Below are 20,185 nucleotides of genomic sequence, written 5' to 3'. Positions count from 1 at the left end.
CAGGCCTGTGGCAGGTGTCCTCAGTCTGGCCACTGGAGGAGTGTACTGGGGCTGGGAGCCCCCAGGGGACACAGGCAATATTAGCACTCAGTCAAGGTCAAGGGGAGTGCCGTGTGCTTGGCGCTGAAGTGGAGGCCACCAGGGGGAAGGAGCAGTGCAGTGGTTGAAAAGAAACACAAAGTCGACCTCTTATATCCAAATATCTATTTAGATCTTTAATTACTAATTTAGTGTTTTTAAAAAAAGATTTTATTTATTTAGAGAGGGAAGGGAGGGAGAAAAAGAGAGAGAGACAGAGAAACATCAATGTGCGGTTGCTGGGGGCCGTGGCCTGCAACCCAGGCATGTGCCCGACTGGGAATCGAACCTGCAACACTTTGGTTCGCAGCCCGCACTCAATCCACTGAGCTACGCCAGCCAGGGCTTAATTTAGTATTTTTAATCATTATATTAGTGCATGAGATTATTAACAGTCAACCAATTTTAGTGAAGTTACATTTCATTGAAGAGAAGAATCTCAGAAGAAGAATCAAAGAACTCAAAAGAAGAATCAAAGGTATATTGTTGGTCACAGCGCTGTCACCGAGGCAGTGCTGCCACCTGGTGATCGGAAGGCTGAGGACAGACAGTGCACAGCCCAGGTTTCCAGAGGTTCCTGGGAACCACTTGCTGTGCCCAGAGACCTGGGACCTGGCCGTGTAAGAAACCCTACGGGAATGCTGGTGGGGCTGAGTGGCAGGGTCATGGGCACCAGCTACCCTGTGTGCAGAGGGGCCAGTGGGGGCTGGCAGCACACCTATCACACCCACCCTTCATAACCAGACCCAGGGCAGGTAGGAAATCAAGGCTGTGCTGGGCTGCCCGGGCCCACGTACACAGCCTTCTCCAGGCCATCCACCAACTCCGAGTACTCCAGGTAGGAGGAGAAGTGTGTGCACTCAAAGCGGCTGCTCCCACGCATGTATGCCAGAAACTCTGGTGCTCCTGGACGGATGACATTGTCAGCCAGCAACACCGTCCCCTTCCGTAGCAGGCCACATTCCTGCAGGGCGCAAGACAAATTGGAGGGGAGAGGGTCAGAAGTGCCCAGCAAACCTTCTCCAAACCAACAGGACAGGTGTACCTGGCCATGTGGGGGCTCCAGATGGGGGCCTGATGGTGGCGTTAGCCCTCTCACCAGCTCCTGGAGTCACATGGGTCCCTCTGCAGCCCCCATCTCCTCCCTGGCAGTGACCACTGTGGCAAAGGGCTGTGCTGAGTGCAGGTCCCACCTCTAGAACCTCAGCTCTGTGAGGAAGGGTCTTCCTCCGTTCACTCCTGCATCCTTGGCCCTAGAATAGCCTGTGCTACACAACAGGTGCTCACTGAACACCAGCTCGGCGAGTGAAGAGGTGATAAGGGGGCCAGGATTTGGAGGGTCACAGTGCTAAGGCCAGCAGTCCCTCATCACCTGGGGCCAAGAACATGTGGCTCCTGAGGGTGGTCACTGGAGGTACAATCCGTCCTGACCTGCAGTGCTGGGGGGCAGAGGAGGGCAGACCTCCCCACCCACAAGCCTGCCCCTCAGGGATTCACTTTGGACGTCCCCAGGCCCCGGGTTTGACATGCCCCATTCCATCAGTGACTGGCCCTGGGCAGCCAGCCACCATTCCCAGCTCTTGGCTCTGCAAAGAGCAGCAGGACACAGCCTAGGTCACCCAGCAACCACGGTCTCTGAGCTGCTGGAGCAGCTGCTTAGTTACGGGAAACAGTAGAATGAGGAGCCTTAAGAGGAAATGTTTACCTCGGGGGAGAGAGACTAGGGCAGGGGTCACCCCAAGTTACCTCGTCTCCTAGATTTAACTTTGGAAGCACAGAAAAATTTTTTTATTCACATAATCACAACAGTTAAAAAAAGCAATCCCAAACTCGATAAACAAAGGCGAACACGTGACCCAGGTGGGTCTGACATTACCGGCGGGTCCATCTGCGTGGGGCATCTCCAAGTGACTGAAAGTCGTAGGGCTGTAACTCACCCCTCCAGGGGTGTGAACCCCAGGACAGAGTCTTACCGCAGCCTCGGCCCTCCTGGTGGGGGCTGCGGCCACTTCCAGCCTGTGGGCTGTGGGGAAAGCCAAGGGCCCTCCCGCCAGAGCTTCGGAAAACATGCAACTGTGAGCTCAGTGAGGTTGGGACAACCCATGAGACAGAATCTGAGCAGAAAGTGTCATTATGAATCATGGGGTGTTTTCTCTTAGGAAAAAAAAAAAACTTTCTAGCAATATTGCCTAAAAAGACCGAACAGAGAGTAGCCCAAGAAGAGGGGCCCCTGGAGGGCAGCTCAGGTGTGGGGCAGGGAGCGCACAAGGCGACCTGGGAGCAGGGCTGCTGTCGCACAGGGTCACGCTGAAGGACCAGGGCACGCCACTGGCCGCAGGTGGGACTGTCAGTGAGTTGAAAGACACCAGACACAAAACCATCTAGTTAACGAGGAAAGAAGGCACTAAAGGAAGAAAACTTTGGCCACCTTAGAAGGGTGCTAGGGCCCAGCCATCCCTGAGGAAGCTGGACATCAAGGAGAAGAAGGCGGTACTAGCGCTGCCCTTCCAGACACCAAGCGCCTCCTGACGGAGGACGTGGGCCCCCTGGAGACCTCTGGCCAGAAGCCCGCAGAGCCTGAGCAAGCCTGCGGCGCTCATTCCCGAAGGGAGGAAACGCCGTTCGGAGGACTAGGGTGCCAAGTGTGAGATGATTCTAAACTATGTCCACAGTTCATCAGCCTCCCAGAGGTGGGTGTGGGCTGGGTTAGCCGCTGGCTTCTAACAAAGGGTGTGGCTTCTGAGACTGGGTCACACAAGGCACCCAGCCCTCAATGCTGCTCCTTCTGTCTGTCTCTAGCTCTCTCTCGCCTCTGGCTTCGGGGGAAGCTAAGTGAGCTAGGATGTGGTAAGGATACCTCAAGCAGCCCTGCAGAGATGCCCATGTGACAAGGGACTGAGGCCTCCTCAAAGTGGCCATTCAACTTTGAACTGCCACCCGCCCCCGCCACCCCTTATTCCCAGTGGAGGGCAGGGGCAGCCGGCCCTGACCCAGCACAAGCCAGAGACCTGCATAACCACAGGTGCGGGGCTGCAGAACAGTCGCTTAAGTATGGCCACTCCCATGTGTGACTTCTCTTGAGGGAATGACCAGTGCTGAGCAAGGGCACGGAGAAAACCATTAGCTTCCTAGTTACTGAGAGGCAGTATCTGCTGCTTTCTGTAATCATCGCACACACCAAAGCTGCTAGAATCCTCCTCACGCTCTGTGATACAGGTCCAGCTGGGCTGGCCACCTGCTTCCCCCCCTTAATACCCGATTCTCAGGTTCTCACGCTCCTCTGCCTGGTGGAGCTCCCCCGGCCCAGGCATGCTCCCCGTACCTGCCCCACACCTGCCCCATGGGTCTCCTTGTCATCTCCCCACTGACCGCCAGCCTTGGCCAACACAGGTGACCAGCCCAACTTCTGGTCCCTAAGTGCCCTCCCAGTGCTCCTGCCTCCCTGAGGTTCCTGCTGCCTGCACCAAACCCTCCCTCCCCACTCTCCACACGAGCAGCAGGGGTCTTGCCCTAAGACAAGTCTCACCTCATCCTCAAGTGCTTAGAGTCCTCATGCCCCTCCTCCCCCATGTGGCATTTGAGGCCCTCCACACAGAGCCCTGGCCCACTGCCCCAAATCAGCCCGATCCTGGAACATTCTGTGCCCTTTCACACCCACCAGAACCACTGGGTCCGATGTGCTGCCCAGCCTTCAGCCATGCCTCCTATGCTCTCAGTCCCTCTGCACCGGGCGGAGTATCTGGCCCGTGGGGGGCACAGGGCAGATAATGTGGGACAGCTGCAGGATGGCCCTTGGACAGGGAGGTTGGGGCGGGACAGAGCATCCCAAGCCCTCCATGAGGGCCAAGGAGCTGCTAAGTGTCCCCTTGACCACCAAGAGGGACAAGGCAGTGGTTATTCATATTAAGCTCCATGTGTCAGCTCATGACAGGCCCCACACTCCACCCTCCTGACACAAGGCAGCCCCATTGGTCACCACTTGGTGCTGGCTGAGCAGCTGGCACCAAGGGCTGGGACAGTCTGGGGGTGGGGAGTGGGGGGGTTGCACAACAAGGGGCCTCAGGAGGAAGGAGGGCAGGAGACGCCAGTTTCCCTAACCAGCACCAGCATGCAGTTGGGGGAGCCAGCACGGCCATCAGCCTGCTTCCCTCCTGCCCCCTGCCCCGTGCGCTCTCAGATCAGACTGTCCAGTCCACGGGCTCACCCACCCTGCTACCCTGGCAGGGCTGCTCAGAACCCCTTTCCCCCGGTCTCCCTCCTGCCCCAGGGCTGCCTACAGTCCTCTGTGTTCCTTGTGCCACCTGTGACCCTCAGGGCCACCCTTGGCAGGGCTTGGCTGGAGCACCTGGCTCTCAGAGAGGCTGAGGCCCACCAGCTGGGCAGCCCCTGTGCCAGCAGCCAGCCCATCCTGGTCAGGCCGCGCAGCTCACCTCCAGGAGAAGTGTGTCTGGCAGGTACCGGTCCTTCCAGTGGTCAAGGAAGACCATGTCCAGAGTGTCCACATCATATTTCTTCTTCAGCTGGGGGATGATGTCCTGGGACGCCCCAACAATGACGGTCACCTGCAACAGGGCTCCGTCAGTGCCGGTGCCCAAGGGGTCGGAGACCACCAGCCTGGGCACCCAGGCGAGTGTCCACTGACAGTGTCTCTGGGGTTCTGGCGAAACGAGTCTCCATTCTGCCCCCTCCCTCTGAGGGGTGCCCTGCATTGGAACTGAGCAGCAAGAACGCCCCCACAGAGCTGCGGGGGTTCCATGAGACCTGGCCCAGGAGGCTCCGTGGGCCTGGCTACAATAGGATAAATGTGGCCTTGAGCCATGTGGGGCAGGCCCCGGGCCCTCCACCTCCCACCCACCCACACCCGGCCCTGTCAGTGTCCACATCTGTCACTGGGGGATGCGTCGCACCCTGTCCTGCAGGCCTGCAAACTCCAGCATCTGCTGGGTGATGGCGGCGTAGTCGGGGTTGAGCTCGATGGTGAGCAGGCGGGCGCTGGGTGGCAGCAGGCGGGCCATCCGCACGGCCGAGTAGCCGCAATAGGCCCCCAGCTCAAGCAACGTGGAGGGGCGCTGCTCCTGCACCACTGTGTCCACGATCAGGCCTTTGAGGGCGGGAAGAGGGGATGAATGCAGGCAGGAGGAGACCTGCTCCCAGTCCTGGCTCTGTTCCTTCTGGCTGAGCAACAGCTCCCCCCAATGCCTGGCCCCCAACCCTCCCCCAAGGCCATGGTCCCACCATACACCCCCAGCCCCCCACTAGCTTGCAGAGGCCCCTAAGGCCTCTGTGCCTTTCCACACACCAGTTCCTCCCTTTCCGTGGTCCCTGGCTGACTCCTACCTGTCCTAATCCAGAGTGGCCCTCCGTGGGAGCCCCCATTCCTTCCTGCCCATGGGCCACACTCAGGGTCTGCCTAGCTTCCTTGAGCTGAACACTTTGAAGGGCTCTGAGGGGGCTGGACAGTGGCTGTCATATCTGTCCCCAGGGCTGGACTTTAGGGAGGCAGCACAGCACATGCCTGTGCCCATGTTGGAGTACCAAGGTCAGGAGGCAGCCCAGGGAAGGGCCCAGCACCCGAGCTGGGCAGAACCCAAAGGGCTCTTTGCATCCCCATGCCTGACCAGGACACCCAGGAACCCACGGCCCACCCTGCACCAGCCCCCACTCCAAGAGATGGCATGTGAGTACGGGCCCTGCAAGGAGCCCCTGGTGTCCCTTTAACATTGGCTATTGGTCTGGGGGTGGGGGCTGAACAGTGACCTCCCGGACAGTTTATCAAATGTCCCTCTACATGGGTTCTCTGCACAGCCTTTGCTCCTGGCTGGGCAGATGGCGTGGCCCCCAGGGCTCCAGATAAGTCCCTACACCCCAACACTAAGAAATGGGGTGGTAACAGGCCCCTCTGGTTAAGGGGCTATGCTGCCTGGCGCGGCATCCCTATTCCTGTATTCACTGCCTGCTGGCCAGGCCGCCTACCTTTCTTGTCACCCACGTTCATGGCCCATTCCTTCTGCGAGCAGTAGGTGTCGATGGTCTCCAGCACACTCTGCGGGTCCCCGGCCACAGCATGCTGCAGCACGTAGCGCAGGATGCGCTGCTCCTTGCTGTCACCCATGAGCCAGTTGTTGATGGACTGCAAGACCCACTCGTTCCAGAAGAAAAAAGGCAACAAACTGTGGTGTCGCAGGAAGAACAGCAGGGCCAGCAGCGCCAGGCACAATAAAACTGTCAACAGCAAGGGTGGTAGGCCTTCCAGCATCTGAGACACGGTAGGGGTTGGGTCCAGGAGGAGGGGCGAGGAGGAGGAAAGGAAGTCAGAGGAGGGAGGCCAGCTCCAGGGCTTTGTGACTGGCCAGGCCCCCTGGGCTCACCTGTCCTCCTCACTCACCTGCTTTCTCCTTGGTTTGGTGGTGCTACCATTGGTACCCCTTATGCTGATGGGGGCCCAAGGTTCCAAAGGTCAACCAAGTGCCCCAGCACATGCCCATGCCTATGTTGGAGTCCAGATGTCAGGAGGCAGCCTGGGGAAGGGCCCGGTGCCTGGGCTGTGCAGAACCCAAGGGGAACATCAGCCCAACCCTCCTGTAAATAGCTTCCAGCTAGGACCGAATCCTCAGGCACACAGAGCAAGTGTGTGTCTGACAGCTCTGCCTGGGAGCCTGCTGGTCACTTTCCCTGACCCGAGGATGTAAAATGCACCCAAAGATACATTTATTGATTTTAGAGAGAGGAAGGGAGAAAGAGAAAAAGGAAGGGAGAGAGAGAAACATGGATGTGAAAGAGAAACATTGATTGGTTGCCTATCTTAAGCGCCTTGACCAGGGATCGAACCCACGACTTAGGTATGTGCCCTGACTGGGGATTGAACCAGCAACCTTTTGGTAGAGGAGCTCTAACCAACTGACCCAGCCAAGGCATGGGTCTATCTCTTGACAAGGAAGGCCAGCCCTGCCACCTGCACCAAATGTGAGCAAGACGTGCCAGCTGTATCAGCCACTACAGGTATGGCATGTCCTCCCCCCCCACCCCCTTCAGGCAGGTAGCTCAGGACCCAGTTGTGTGGAGCTGGGGCCAGGGCCCCCAGAGTCAGGGCAAGGCTGAGTCAGCCCAGAGAAGCGTTCCAAAGAGTTAGGAACCTAACTTCCATAAGTGCTAGTTAGTGAATCCAGGGGGTATTACATGGACCAACCCCCACCCCCCATTCTGCTTTTTGTAATTTTTCACTTCAATGACTCTCTCAAGCTCCCACCCCTCTGGCCTGCCCCCTCCCAACTTAATCTCCCTTTTAAAACACCCTGTTGCCTCTGAGCAAATCAAGCTCTTTTCCCTACTGTCGGTAGTTACTGAATAAACTCTGTCCTCACCGTTTCAGCTAGATTCTGGCTGCGTGGTCCCATGACACCACTCTCCTCACAGGACCTGCAGTGCCTCTCAGAACTCCTCTAGGGGTTGGGAGGCAGCAGGCACTCAGGGAAGCTCAGTCTCAGGCAAAGGACACAAAAGCCTCTGGCTGGAAAACCACGGAAGTTAGCCAGTCAGGCCTGGGGTGACTTCCCCTTTTTCTACAGTGGCAGAGCGAGGGTGGAGGTGGGGCGTGGGGAGTCGGGGAGTATAATGAGGCCACACTCCCTGGATCCAGTCCTGAGGGGTCTTGGGCTACTGTCATTGCTTCCCTGGTGGGGAAGCCATTCCCCTGAAAGGAAAGGCCTGCGGGTATCCCAAGGCCTTCCACAGGGAACCTGTTGGGGGTATTACTGAGCGCCTCTGGACCTGGGCCCCAAGATGCCTCCACAATGCTCCCACGCCCAAGGTTCCGATCCCAGCTCAAAGACAAGTGTGATTCGCTCACGTGAGGGACGAGTCTCTGCAATCCAATCACAAGGTCAAAGTCCTCCCTCCACAGACTGGCCCCTGCCCTAGGAGTCTGGATCCCCACGGGAAGTGGGATACCCCACCCCGGTATGCACCCCTATCCCCAAGTCGGATCTCGCCACACAGGCACAGAGCTCGCACTTCCTCAATCAAGTCCGGTTCCCCTTCTCCCAACTCCTGTGCAGAGACCCCCACCCACGGTCGGACCCCATCTTCTGGGTCCGTATTCCCCACCCCTCCAACCGAATCCCTACCTCCCGGTCCACAGACTCCTACCCCAGGTCGGAATCCTCCCGCTCTGGGTCGGACCTCAGCAGTAGGTCGGATCTCTTCTTGGGTGGAGCCCCGCAGCCCGTGCGCGCACTTGCCTTGCCCTGGCAGCCACCCGGACACCCGGGCCGGCGCAGGCAGCGCGGCGGGCAGCCCAGCCGCCGAGGCCCCAATGGCAGCGATGGCGGTTCGAGCGGCGGCGCTTTGGGGAGTCCCCGGGCGCTTCCAGTGGCGGATGCAGGCCTGGGCGTGTGGGGTGCGGAGCGCCTCTCGGGACACAGCAGGTAGGGCGGAGTCCGGCCCGGGCTGTTTGCCCGGGGGTTGTCCACGTGACGGTGCCCCCGCGTTCAGCAGTGTCAGCTAGGACCAGGAGTCCTGCAGTTTCCAGCCACCCCCAAAGCCGGCTGGATGACCCTGCCAGAGGTCCTGCCGGGTAAAGTTACCAGTGCTTGCTCACCCAGCCGGAGATTCCCTGGGACCATCCCCTACACAGGCCATTGGCCACATCTGGCCATCTCCGCCCCAAGGCCCTGGTGGTCTCACACAGCAAGTGCTCACGACATGCGCATGCAGGACATCAGTGAGGAGGCAACGCTAGGGAACCAATGTGCTCTAAACGCCCACTGCCTGCCAGGCTCTTCAGGCGCCCTGGGTGGGGAAAGGATAAGCAGATCCATCTCCTGGAGCCACTAAGGACCCTGCGGAAACCAGGACAGTAATCACAACAGCAGTGCGGGAGTGCTGTCAAGGTCCAGGGCAGGGCAGTTCGCTCAGCAAGCAGGGTTTGTGTCTGCGTTCAAGGGCTTGAGCAAGGATGGGGTCAGGGCGCCTTGACCGGGGGCTGTGGGAAGAGGTGTGTGAGGAAGAGAGGCTGGGCCCTCCGCCAGCTGTAGGCTGGAGTTCAGGACTGTCCATGTGTAAATGTCCTAACCTATGTACTGTTGTGGCCTCTGGGACGCAGGGGAGCCAATGAAAATATTTGTAAAGGAGCTGCCCCTGTGGTCACAAGCCAGAGCCCTTTAGGCTGCGGGTTACACCATGGCCTAGTTTGCAGTTGTGCAGGATGCGGTACCCCAAGAATTCTGCCTCCGGTGTTGGGGTGATGAGCAGATAGGACCAGCCCCAACAAGGACACCTGGTCAAATTTTGAGCCTCCTCCTCCACTTCAGGCCTGCAGTTTCTCTAAGAGCAGAAAGATGCCTGCCCCGGTCCCAGGTTTGGGGGCAAGCTGATGCACCCCCTGAACAGAAACCAGCAGGACAGCGCTGCTGGCTTCACCTGTTCCCTAACACCCACTGCCAGGGTGCCCCTGTGGCGGCCAGCACACCTGTGGGCCACGTGCCCTCCCAGAGCAGCGTGCAGTTTACTCTGCCTTGCCACACTTGCTAGGGTCTTGTGCCAGGCACCACGCTCAGAGAAGAACAGAAAATTCGAGGACAATGGGCTCAGAACTCAAAGGCCAGACAGACGTTTCTGGGCCAGCCCTGCCTGCTGTGCCTGGCCAAGGTGGAGAGGGTGAGGCCGTGAGGCACCACGGGCATGGGGTGCACAGGTACCTCCAGGTAACCCTGCAGAGTAGCACCCACCCCTCCCACCCCGGGGTTCTTTAGGGTCCTTCCTAGCTAAACCTTCCCCGGACTTTAAAGGCAGCTTTCCTACACTTACAGAAGGCTCTACTGTTGGCCTCTTCCAAGTGATTATCAGACCCAGAGGGCCCCTGGGTGTGCACAGTGAGTGGGAGAGCAAACCGCTAAAGATAAGCAAGCCCACAATCCACAGGGCCAGCTGCTCTCCCTGCCCTCTGCCTGGTAGCTGGCTGGGTGGGGTGGGGGTCTAGGGCCAGCAGGCCTAGGGACAGGGAGACTCAGTGGGGACCCTGCTGTGGCGGCAGGAAGGACGGGCACCTGCAATGGAAGGTAGGGGTGTTCTCCTTGGCAGAGCCTCTTCCTGTGGCCCCCACGGGCCACCGGAGAAATTCAGCCCTGGCCGGCAGGCTCCTGCTCCTTGTCTGGCGGTGGCTTTTCTCCAAGAGCAGTTGGTCCTTGGTTCTCTGAGCTCATAGCAAAGCCGTCAGAACAATGGACAGCAGTTTAAGACCTCTCTAGAGTCCTTGAGTTGGCTTTGGATTTGGTCCACTTTGGACTGGCTGCTTGAACTGAGCTGTGGCTCCCCTAGATCCGCAAGTACCTGAGCAGGCATCTCAGGTGCCTTCAAAGGCCTCCTCCTGGAGGGAACCTGGGTGAGCCTTGCTGCGTGGTGGACACAGCTGAGTATCCCCATGGGACAGGCTGCCTACAGGCCGTGGGCAGAGTGCCTGGACACAGCTCTGGGCAGCCACTCCCTAGGCTTCCTCAACAGCACCCCAGGGCCCCCTTTAGGCTCCAGTTCCTGTGTCCTTGGCAGAGCCCAGGTCCCGGAATGGCCTGTGGGGCATCTACCGAGCCGAGGTCCCTGATGGGTGTGGGACACTGGGCGTTTTCCTCGTGGCCAGGACGGTTGAGGTGGCTGCAGAAATGGCTGCACTCTTCTCACTGACAGGCCCCGGCTCTGCTGCTGCTATGGGGTGAGCTCCCTGGCCTTGGATGGCACACCCAGGACCCTGGACTTTGCCCAGGAGCAGCAGTCAACTCCAGATACCCTGGCAGCAGTCTGTGCCCTCCCCTCCCTCTCCGTGTACTGACAATTTTCTATCATTTCTTTGTTTCTCCACAGGGAGCAGGGCTGTGTCTGCACTGGGTGTCCCCGACTGGGGTCCTGGGTCAGAGTTTTCACAGGCTGGCCATACCCAAGGACACACCTGCCCTCAGCTACTTCCCCTCTCCTTCCCTCCCTCCACGTCCTCTTTCTGGCGGTCTCTTGACTGCCTTCCATGTCAGTAGTTTACAGAAGAGACACGGGCAATGCCTTGTATAGGGCAACGAAGACTCGAGCAGCCCACTGTGCCAGGTGCAGGAGTGGAGGATGCAAGCTGTCTCTGACATGACACCACAGTGAGCCCCAAAGGCATTCCAGTGGGGCACTCAGGGCCCCACAGCTCTTACTGTTGCTCAGAGTGGGTCCCCTCCAGAGCCCGGCGTGCACCAGGTACTCTGAGAGGCCTGGCTGTGCTTCCTGATGCGGGGACAGCTCTTTGTTCTCCCTCACCTATGATAAGGTAACCTTCACAGCAAAAAGACAGGTGGATGCAAGAAAAACATTTACATCCTTCCTGGCTCAGAACACTGGGTGACTTTGGAGTCCAGAGCGGCCCTGCCAGTTACATTTCCTACTTGAATGGCGGGGGTGGGAGGTGCAAAGGTGACTGCGCATCTCCCCGTCTCCCCAGCATGGCACAGTCTCGAGATCCCTGTGGACCACCTGAGCACAGTCACTGCCCTCCATCCTGTGTGTGTGTGCATCACCCCAGCCACCACAGGGTGGGGTCTTCCATCCAGTGAAATACATCCGGTGTCACTTTTAACTGGACAGGGCTCCTTACCCTTTGGAAATTGTGTGTCACCCTCAGGGGTCGGTGCCCAAGACTTGTCCTGCCCTTCCTTCTTACCCTTCACTCCTTACCCCAGCAGGACGGCAGGACTTTGATCTCCTGGTGATTGGTGGAGGATCTGGTGGCCTGGCCTGTGCCAAGGAAGGTACGAGTCCTATGTCCTGTGTCCCACTAGCTTTCAGGGCTGGGTGGGGATGTGCCCTGAGGGGCCATGAGCAGAATGCACTGTCTCTGCAGTTGGCCTCCGGGGCCCTATCGGCTAGGATCACCTTAGCACTCTTGTCACTGTGCCCTGCTCCACTGCACCCCAGTTGTCTGTGCCACACACAACAGCCAGGTCGGAACCCCAAGTCTGAGCCTGCCCTCCTTGGCACCAGCCCTAGGCCTCGCAGGATCTCCCCCTGCCCACGGGATATGTCTCCCACCATCTGTGCCCTCCCTCACGCGGCTCCAGCCCCCTGCCTCTTCGATGCTTTGCAGAAATGCTTCCCTAGGTCCCTTTGGCCGTGTGCCTTGTGCTGGTGGTTGTCTGAGCAATTGTCCTGCCTAGCCTGCTGTTTACCTGCCTGGTTGGCTGTGGGGCTCACTCATCTCCCTTCAGTCTGTTGCTGAGATGACCCTACTTAGAATTGTACCCCTCCTGCATGTCCAGTTCCCATCACTGGCTCCCCTGTCCTTGTCCTTAGCCCTGGCACTGCCCCCTGCAGAGGTCACAGTTGGTTCTGCTGGCTGTGCCTCACTCTCCAGATAGGCCTGGGCAGCCAGATGGGCCTGGGCACCCAGGGAGGCTTAGTTAAGATGTGTGCAGTTAGTGGGCTGGACCCAGAGCCATCCTGAGACGTCGTGTGACAGCGTGCTGCTCACCCAGGCAGGGAGCACACTGCCAGTGTTTCACTGTGGACCCTGTGCTCTGCTATTGGGGTGCCCAGCGGTCTGCTCCCCAGTCTAAATGACAAGGAGGCAGATGTGGGAGAGTGAAAGGGAGGAGGCAAGAGAGGAACAGGCCCCCAAACAAGAAGGACTTGAGGAGACACCCTGGCCGTGAAACTATGGCTCTCTCGGGGCCAATACAGGCTTTTAGAATCAGCTGGTGTAAAGGAAATTCACTGCCCACTGCTCTTGTTCTGCGGGGTGGGGAAGGGGACCAGCCCGCACTGGGGGCAGGCTGATGTGGGAGTCCACAGAGAGACTTTCCGTCCTCACCCCCCTGGACCACTGAGCCACCGCAGGGAATCAACTGCACGGACGTCCAATTTTCTGTCCCTTGTAGCAGGAGAAAGCCCTGGACCTTGCATCCACTCCAGTGTCGTCCCTCTGGGGAAACATCTCAACCCAACAGAGTGCTCTGGTCTATCTTTGGCTTTTATAACAGTGGCATTTGTCTCTGTGGATGAACACTCCTTTTCACAGCTTTATGGAAACATAATTGACATACAGTCATGCATTTTTAAACAACCTGATAAGGTTTGACGTGTGTACACACCCATGAAACCAGTGCCACAGTCAACACAGGGAGTGTGTTTGTCACCCCTATATCAGTGTGCTGGGGCTGTTGTTACAAGTGTCCCAGGCTGGATGGCCTAAACCACAGAAATGCAGTGTTTCATAGCTCTAGAGGCTGGAAGTCGAGATGAGGGTACCAGCGGGGTCAGTTTATTCTGCAACCTCTCTCTCTGGCTGGTGTGTGGCTGCCTTCTCATTGTGTCCTCACACGGTCGTCCCTCTGTGAGTGACCGTGTCCTATTATCTTTTTGTATAAAGACACCAGTCAGACTGTATTAACACCTACCCCCCTCATTTTAACTCAGTCATCCCTGGAAAGACCCTGTCTTCCAACAAGGCCACATGCTCAGATTCTGGGGGTTAGAACTTCCATTTTGGAGGGACACAGTTCAGCCCATGACACCCCTCAAATTTTCCTCAGACCTCGAGAAATCCTTCTGATCCCCCCTCCCTGCTGCACCCAGACAAGTGGTCTGCCTTCTCTCACTATATGTTAGCTTGCATCTCCTAACATGGTGTGGAAACGGAATCATGCTATGTGTATTCTTTTCTGGCTTCTTTCACACAGCAACATTTCTCTGAGATTCGTCTACATTGCTGGATATATCCACAGTCCGTTTCTTTTTCTTGCTGATTAGTATTCCGTTGTGTGTGTGTGTGTGTGTGTGTGTACCATGTTCTGATTGTCTGTTCACCTGTCGATGGACGATTGTGTTGTTCCCAGTTTTTTGCTACTGTGAACATCCATGTGTGTGTGTCTTTGTGTGGATGTACGTTTTACATTCTTTTGGGTAAGTGCTTAAAAGTGGAGCAGCTAGGGCATGTGGTATATCTCTTCTTCAGGTTTGTTTTTTTTTTAGTTCTTTTAGCAATATTTTGTAATTTTTCGATGTATAAGTCTTTCACATCTTTTGTTAGATTTATCCCTATTTCATATTTTAATAACAGCTTTATTAAGATATAAGTCACACGCCATACACTTTACTCACTTAGAGTACATAATTCAGTGGTTTTTAGCACATTCATAGAGTTGTGCAGCCATCACCCCAATGCGTTCTGGAACATTCTCGTCACCCCCAAACCTACTTCGGACCTGTCAGTGGTCACTCCCCATACCCTCCACTCCTTGGTCCGGGCAGCCGCTGCTCTCCTCTCTGTCTCTGCGGATTCACCTCTTCCACAGGTTTCGTGTGAACATGCGGCCTCGTGTCACGTAGCACGATGTTTTCAGCATCCATCCATCTGTACACATAGCATGTGCTGGCACTTCAGTGCTTCTTACTGCTGAATATGATTTCATTGGGTGTGGAGACCACATTTTGTTCACCCACGTCCACTGAAGGGCCTTTGGGCTGTTTCCCCTTTTTGGCCGCTGCTCTGAACACTTGTGTAAAAGTTTTTCCATGGACATGGCTTCATTTCTCTCGGGCAGATGCCTAGGAGTGAGCTTGCTGGGTGGCATGGTAACTCAGGATGTTTTAAGAAACACCAGCTTGTTTTCCAAAGTGGCTGTGTCAATTTATGTTCCCACCAGCAAGTACGAGAGTTTGAATCTTTCTACATCCCCACCAGCACTTGTTATCTGCCTTTTTAAAAAGTTACAGCCCATTCTATATAGGCATCAAATGATATCTCATTGTGGTTAACTTGCATCTTTTCATGTGTTCATTAGCTTTGTGTATATCTGTGGAGAAATATCTGTCCAGAACCTTTGCCCTTTTAAAAATTGGGTTGTCTTTTAATTACTAAGCTATAAGAGATTTTTAACAATATATGAGGTCTGTCCAGAAGGTATTCAGCCATGTAATATGAAAAAAAAAGACATTTATTGAAGAAGATAAAAGATACAAGACACATTGTACATAGGATAATGACCTTCAGTCTCCTTCAAAATAGGCACCTTGGGACCTCACAGTTCTTCCAATCGCCATCAGCTGCCCCATTGTATTTTCCTGTATCTCATTGATAGTCTAAAATCTCTTCCCTTTCAAAGGTGATTTTAGTTTTGTAAAAAGCCAGAAGTTGCAGGGCACCAAATCTGGGCTGTAGGGGGGCCGAGTCACCTGGGTGATTTGATGATTCACTAAAACATTCCGCACAAGATACGATGCATGAGCGGGCATGTTGTCGTTATATGATGAAGCTGCCAGTCACCAGTTGCCCATAGCTGCAACCTTCTGAATCATCCGATAGTTTCCTCAGAGGAATGCTCAAGCTTAATGCAAAATTTGATGCAGATTCATTGCTCTGCTTGCTCAGTCATTTTGAATGCTGTGGCCTCACAGTACACGTGCTCACTCGTGCCTCTCCACAGCGGCATCTACTGCCCCCACTGACTAGTACAGTGAAGTTGTCATTGTTCACACATGCGCATTCCAGTCCACTCTCCTTGGCTGCCAGGTTACCTTGATGCCATGCAAACCGTTCTCGTTATATTAACAATGGCTGGACTTTTTCTGGACAGACCTCAATATTCCAGATGCTAGATCCTTGTCAGATAAATGATTTGCAAATGCTTTCTCCTATTCTGTGGCTTATCTTTTCACTTTCTTGATGGTGTTCTTTACAGCACAAGTTTTTAATTTTGATGAAGGCCAGTTTATCTCTTGTTTCTTTTCCTGGTTATGCTTTTGGTATCACATCTAAGACACAGTTGCCTAATCCACAGTCACAAAGATCTGCGCCTGTGTTTTCTTGTAAGAGTTTCACAGTCACAGCTCTTACACTTAGGTTTTTAGTGCATTTTGAGTTAATGTACAAATATGGTGTGAGGTGTAAACATCTTTAACTAGTCACAGGCCACCTCCAAGGGACATTCTCCCACTTCACATGTCCTACAAGGACCTGACAACGGCGTGCTTCCATTTCTCTCTTCCCAGCCTTTATTCTCTGCTGTCATACATTTTACTTTCATTTTCATGTTCTAAACGCCATGACACATTGTTTTTAGTTTTGTTTAAACAATTACCATCTGGCATCATTTTTCTTTTCCCCTAAGGATGGTGTCCATGAACATTTCTTGTAATGTGGCACTATGAGTAATGAATTCTTCCAGCTTTTGTATGTCTGAGGATATCTTTATTTTGCCTTCATTTTTTTTTTTCTTCAAAAAGATTATTTATTTATTTATTTTTAGACAGACGGGAAGGGAGAGAAACATCAGTGTGTGGTTGCCTCTTGCATGCCCCCTACTGGGACCTGGCCTGCAACCCAGGCATGTGCCCTGACTGGGAATCAAACCAGTGACCCTTTGGTTTGCAGGCTGGTGCTCAATCCACTGAACCACACCAGCCAGGGCTGCCTTCATTTTTTTTAAAGATATTTTCTCTGGGTGTAGAATCTGAGGTAGACAGTTTTTTTCCTTTTACTACTTTAAAGATGTTGCTCCTCTGTCTTCTTGCTTACATTGTTTCTGCTGACAAATCTTCCTTAGTCTTTGTCGCTCTATAGTGTGTCTTTTCTCTGGTTGGCTGTTTAGGACATTTTTCTTTTTATTGGTTTTGAGCTATTTAATGATGGTGTGCCATGGTGTAGTTCTCAATCGCTTTTCTGCTTCCTAGATCTGAGGATTTATAGTTTACATCAGGCCGTGAGAATTTTTAACCATTGTTTCTTTAGAAAAGTTGCCTGTCCAGCCCTGTCTCCCTCACTTCTGGAGACTTCCATTACACATGTATCAGGCTGCTTGAAGTTGCTCTGAGCTCGTTGGTGCTCTTTTCACTTTGGGATAGTTTCTCTTCCTAGGTTTTCCAATTCACTCATAAACGGTTCTGCAACATCTAATCTATTATTAATCCCGCTCAGTATATTTTTCACCCCTTGCATTGTACTTTAATCTCTACAGATTTGACTGGGGTCCTATTTTATATCTTCCACGGTGCTCCTTAACTTTCTGCGCCTGCGGGACTCGGCTACAGTGCCTGTTTGGCTGTTCTTCCCGAATTCTGACATCAGTGTCCGCTCTCCCTGCTCTCCACTGTTTTCTCTCTAGGGCTTGGAGTTTACTGCTTCTTTGCACACCTGGTAATTTTTGTTTGCATCCCAAATACTTTGAACTTACCCTTGTTGGGCTCTAGATAATTTTGTATTCCTAGAACTATTTTACAGCATGTTCTGCAGACAGAAGACAGTTTGGCCTTTTTGGGCCCTCCACTAAAGATGATTGCAGCTGTGCACGGTCTAGGGTTCACTTGCCTCACCCTGAGTCATGACCTTCACTTGTGTTTATTCGGTGTGTGCTGGAACTGTTTTCTCCAGGCTGGCTGCTGAGAATAGGCACTGTTCCTGGCCCTGTGTGAACACCATGCCCTCTGATCCTGCTGGATGGTTCTTTCCCAGCCTCGGGGAGTTTCCACACACACACATGCGCTGATCAGACACCCAGGGTCTCTAGGCAGCTCTCTCCTGTCTGGTCTTTTGTCCCGGGCACTCTGGCCGCCTTGGACTCCCCAGACTGTGAGCCCCTCTCCTCAGCCTGGGACACTGCCGGACTCTGCTGGACCCTCTCCCGTGCCTCGTCCTGGAGAGAGTCCAGCCACAGGGCTCACCTTGCTCCTTTCCTGTCTCTCGGAGAGTGCTGTCCTCTGTTTGCTGATGTCGTTGTCCTGAAACTGATCATATCATGCATTTTGCCACGTTTTGGGTGGTTTCAAGTGAGAGGGAACGTCTGGTGCACAGCTGGTGGGCGCCACTGGCCCTGGTCCTCTCCTACCCTCTTCTGGGTCACATAGACCCCTGAGGTCCCCAGCCTCAAAGCAGCTCCCAGTTGTGCCCACCTGCCTTCTCCTCTTGTCATTCCAGCCGCTCAGCTGGGAAAGAAGGTGGCCGTGGTAGACTACGTGGAGCCTTCTCCCCGAGGTAGGCAGCCCCCGGCCGGAGCTGTGTGTCCTGCAGAAAGGGGTGGGAGAGGGCAGTTCATGGTCCCGAGGGCGGCTGGGCCCAGGCCAGTCACCACCTGCTTTCCAAAGTCCAGAGAGTGTCCTGTTTCTCGCATGAGCTGTCATTACTTTAAAGTTCCTTGTTCTTATTTAAAAACAGCTCTGAACACATCCATGTGGCAGGGTCACCTGGGCCATCTTTGAGTCACAAACACAAGTTAAAGGAATTCTAAACCGTAGAAGAACAGGAAAGCCTCCAGAGTCGCCTGAATATAAATCTAAATGTGCTCTTCTCAACATACCAGGCACCAAGTGGGGCCTTGGCGGCACCTGTGTGAATGTCGGTTGCATCCCCAAGAAGCTGATGCACCAGGCCGCGCTGCTGGGGGGCCTGATCCGAGACGCCCCCCACTATGGCTGGGAGGTGGCCCAGCAGGCCCCACATGACTGGTGAGGAGCCCAGCTGTTCCAGTGCTTTTCTGCTACTCACGGGGGAGGCGGAGCTTATTTATCTGCTGGCTCTCAGGGGCGTGCACTGTCCTGTGGGGCCTCGCACCCGGTGTGAGGTCTGGAGACATTTTTGGTTATCACCACAGGGTGGGGTGAGGTGTGCACGGCTACATCTGCTGGGCAGCACCCTGGGATGCTGCTACAGGTCCGACTACACGCAGGACACCCCCACAGAGGATGACCTTACCCAGGGGCCAGTGGTTGTGAGTGGGAGTCGTTTCAGGTTTAGTAGGTGGCGTGGAGTCCACTCAGAGCCACGCACAGGCCCCTTCACATTTCTCAGATGACCTGGACAGAGGGCTGCTGCTGTGTCCGGGCCACTGTGGCCTGAAGGCCTGTTTCCCATGAGTTGAAAGGTCCACAGCCCCAAGCCTGGGCCAGGGATGGTGGCCATGGGGAGGGACATCATATTTTACCACTTTTAGAAACACCTTTGTTTCTTGGTGTCCTGTGAATGGACGCTTTGCACCTGACAGTCTGTGTGGGAATCTACCGCTGCCACCTCTGTGGTGGCTTTTAATGTTTTGTTCTGTGCAATAACAGGAGGAAGATGGCAGAGGCCGTTCAAAACCACGTGAAGTCCCTGAACTGGGGGCACCGGGTCCAGCTGCAGGACAGGTACTGAAGTCTCGTCCAGTCCCCTGGCCTCCTCTGGGTCATTTCGTACCTTGACAAGCCCTTACTCATGGGGGCTCAGCAGCAATAAAGCGAGAGGCCCTGCTGCCCCTAAGAGGGAGCATGCAGACAAGCAGCTGACAGGCGAGTGCCCTGGGAGTGGAGGCCGCCCTGCAGTCCAACACCAGCAGAGCCCAGAGCAGCAAAACAGGAGGGGCAGGTTAGAGGAGTGACCAGGGCTGGGGCATGCCAAGGAGCAGGGGTGCTCGGGGCTGAGGGCACTCGGGCCAGATGGGGGTGTGGCCAGGGCCATCCAACTGGACAGCCCCCTCCCTGGGTGGCAGACCTTTTCCTTCCGGAGCCTACCACAGCTATGTGAGGGGAGCCAAGTGAGCCCAGCCTAACTGGTGCAAACAGGAGGCCGGGCACTGCCCAGGGAACCCCACCCCTCTCTTCCACCCCCCAGTTCCACGCTGTGAACCCCGCTCCTCATCTCACGTCCTCTGCACTGCGGACCTCACACTTAGTCATTCGCTTGTGGTCCCCTGGGCATGGTGAAGGGGCCGGCGTTGCGTGCTGGAGCAAATGTGTGACACAATCACTCTGGCCTGAGAGTGCCAGGCCCCAGCAGCCCTTTGGGGTCTATGGCCCAGGTGCCGACACCTCCTCCCACTGAACACCCTCCCCCCGCACCCCCGAGGGCTGCCAGGAGAGGTGCCTGCACCTGCACTCGACTCGGGCTAAGCTTTGCTCCGCATCCAGTTCTGCCCTGTGCCCGTGTGGGTCATGGAGGGGACACTGGTCCCCCTCAGAGGTCTGTGGTCCCGAGGGGTCTTCCTGGGCTGTTTTGTGCCCTTTAACCTAAGAACGCTGAGCTGGGATGCTGCTGCCCCGGCTTCCCCAGCGGTCCCCCAGGGAGCTAAGCCACATCGTGTCATTTCTTCTCAGAATGGGCTCGGTGTCCCCCAGTGCATTT

The 20,185-nt window shown here is 55.4% G+C and overlaps 2 protein-coding genes across 7 annotated transcripts in view; one reads left to right on the top strand and one right to left on the bottom strand.

The window, feature by feature from the left end:
- Positions 1 to 424: 424 nt before the first annotated feature.
- Positions 425 to 8,374, bottom strand: COMT (catechol-O-methyltransferase). 5 transcript variants are annotated; one of them, XM_045819925.1, is made up of 6 exons: positions 8,224 to 8,371; positions 6,464 to 6,565; positions 6,052 to 6,334; positions 4,986 to 5,179; positions 4,509 to 4,640; positions 425 to 1,042 (listed from the first exon to the last, which is right to left on the bottom strand). In XM_045819925.1, the coding sequence occupies exons 3-6, from the start codon at positions 6,332 to 6,334 to the stop codon at positions 842 to 844; spliced, it is 810 nt and encodes a 269-aa protein (XP_045675881.1). In that variant the 5' UTR covers positions 6,464 to 6,565; positions 8,224 to 8,371; the 3' UTR covers positions 425 to 841. The 5 variants fall into 5 exon arrangements, with proteins under 5 accessions (XP_045675881.1, XP_045675880.1, XP_045675877.1 ...); XM_045819924.1 differs by having other exon boundaries at positions 6,464 to 6,620; positions 8,224 to 8,370; XM_045819921.1 differs by lacking the exon at positions 6,464 to 6,565 and adding an exon at positions 7,440 to 7,585 and having other exon boundaries at positions 8,224 to 8,369.
- TXNRD2 (thioredoxin reductase 2) overlaps positions 8,369 to 20,185 on the top strand; it is a 46,224-nt gene continuing 34,407 nt past the window's right edge. The window contains exons 1-5 of one of the 2 annotated variants that reach the window (XM_045819916.1): positions 8,369 to 8,501; positions 11,781 to 11,849; positions 18,008 to 18,064; positions 18,390 to 18,534; positions 19,138 to 19,212. In XM_045819916.1, coding sequence (XP_045675872.1) covers positions 8,390 to 8,501; positions 11,781 to 11,849; positions 18,008 to 18,064; positions 18,390 to 18,534; positions 19,138 to 19,212 — 458 coding nt within the window. In that variant the 5' untranslated portion in view covers positions 8,369 to 8,389. The remainder of the gene's footprint in view (positions 8,502 to 11,780; positions 11,850 to 18,007; positions 18,065 to 18,389; positions 18,535 to 19,137; positions 19,213 to 20,185) is intronic. The other variant, XM_045819917.1, reaches the window with a different exon arrangement.

Source organism: Phyllostomus hastatus, unplaced genomic scaffold (genome assembly GCF_019186645.2).
Source record: "Phyllostomus hastatus isolate PE091 unplaced genomic scaffold, TTU_PhHast_1.1 phas_scaffold_387, whole genome shotgun sequence".
In the NCBI taxonomy this organism is placed as follows: domain Eukaryota; kingdom Metazoa; phylum Chordata; class Mammalia; order Chiroptera; family Phyllostomidae; genus Phyllostomus; species Phyllostomus hastatus.
This window is presented reverse-complemented; position numbering and strand designations above follow the sequence as displayed.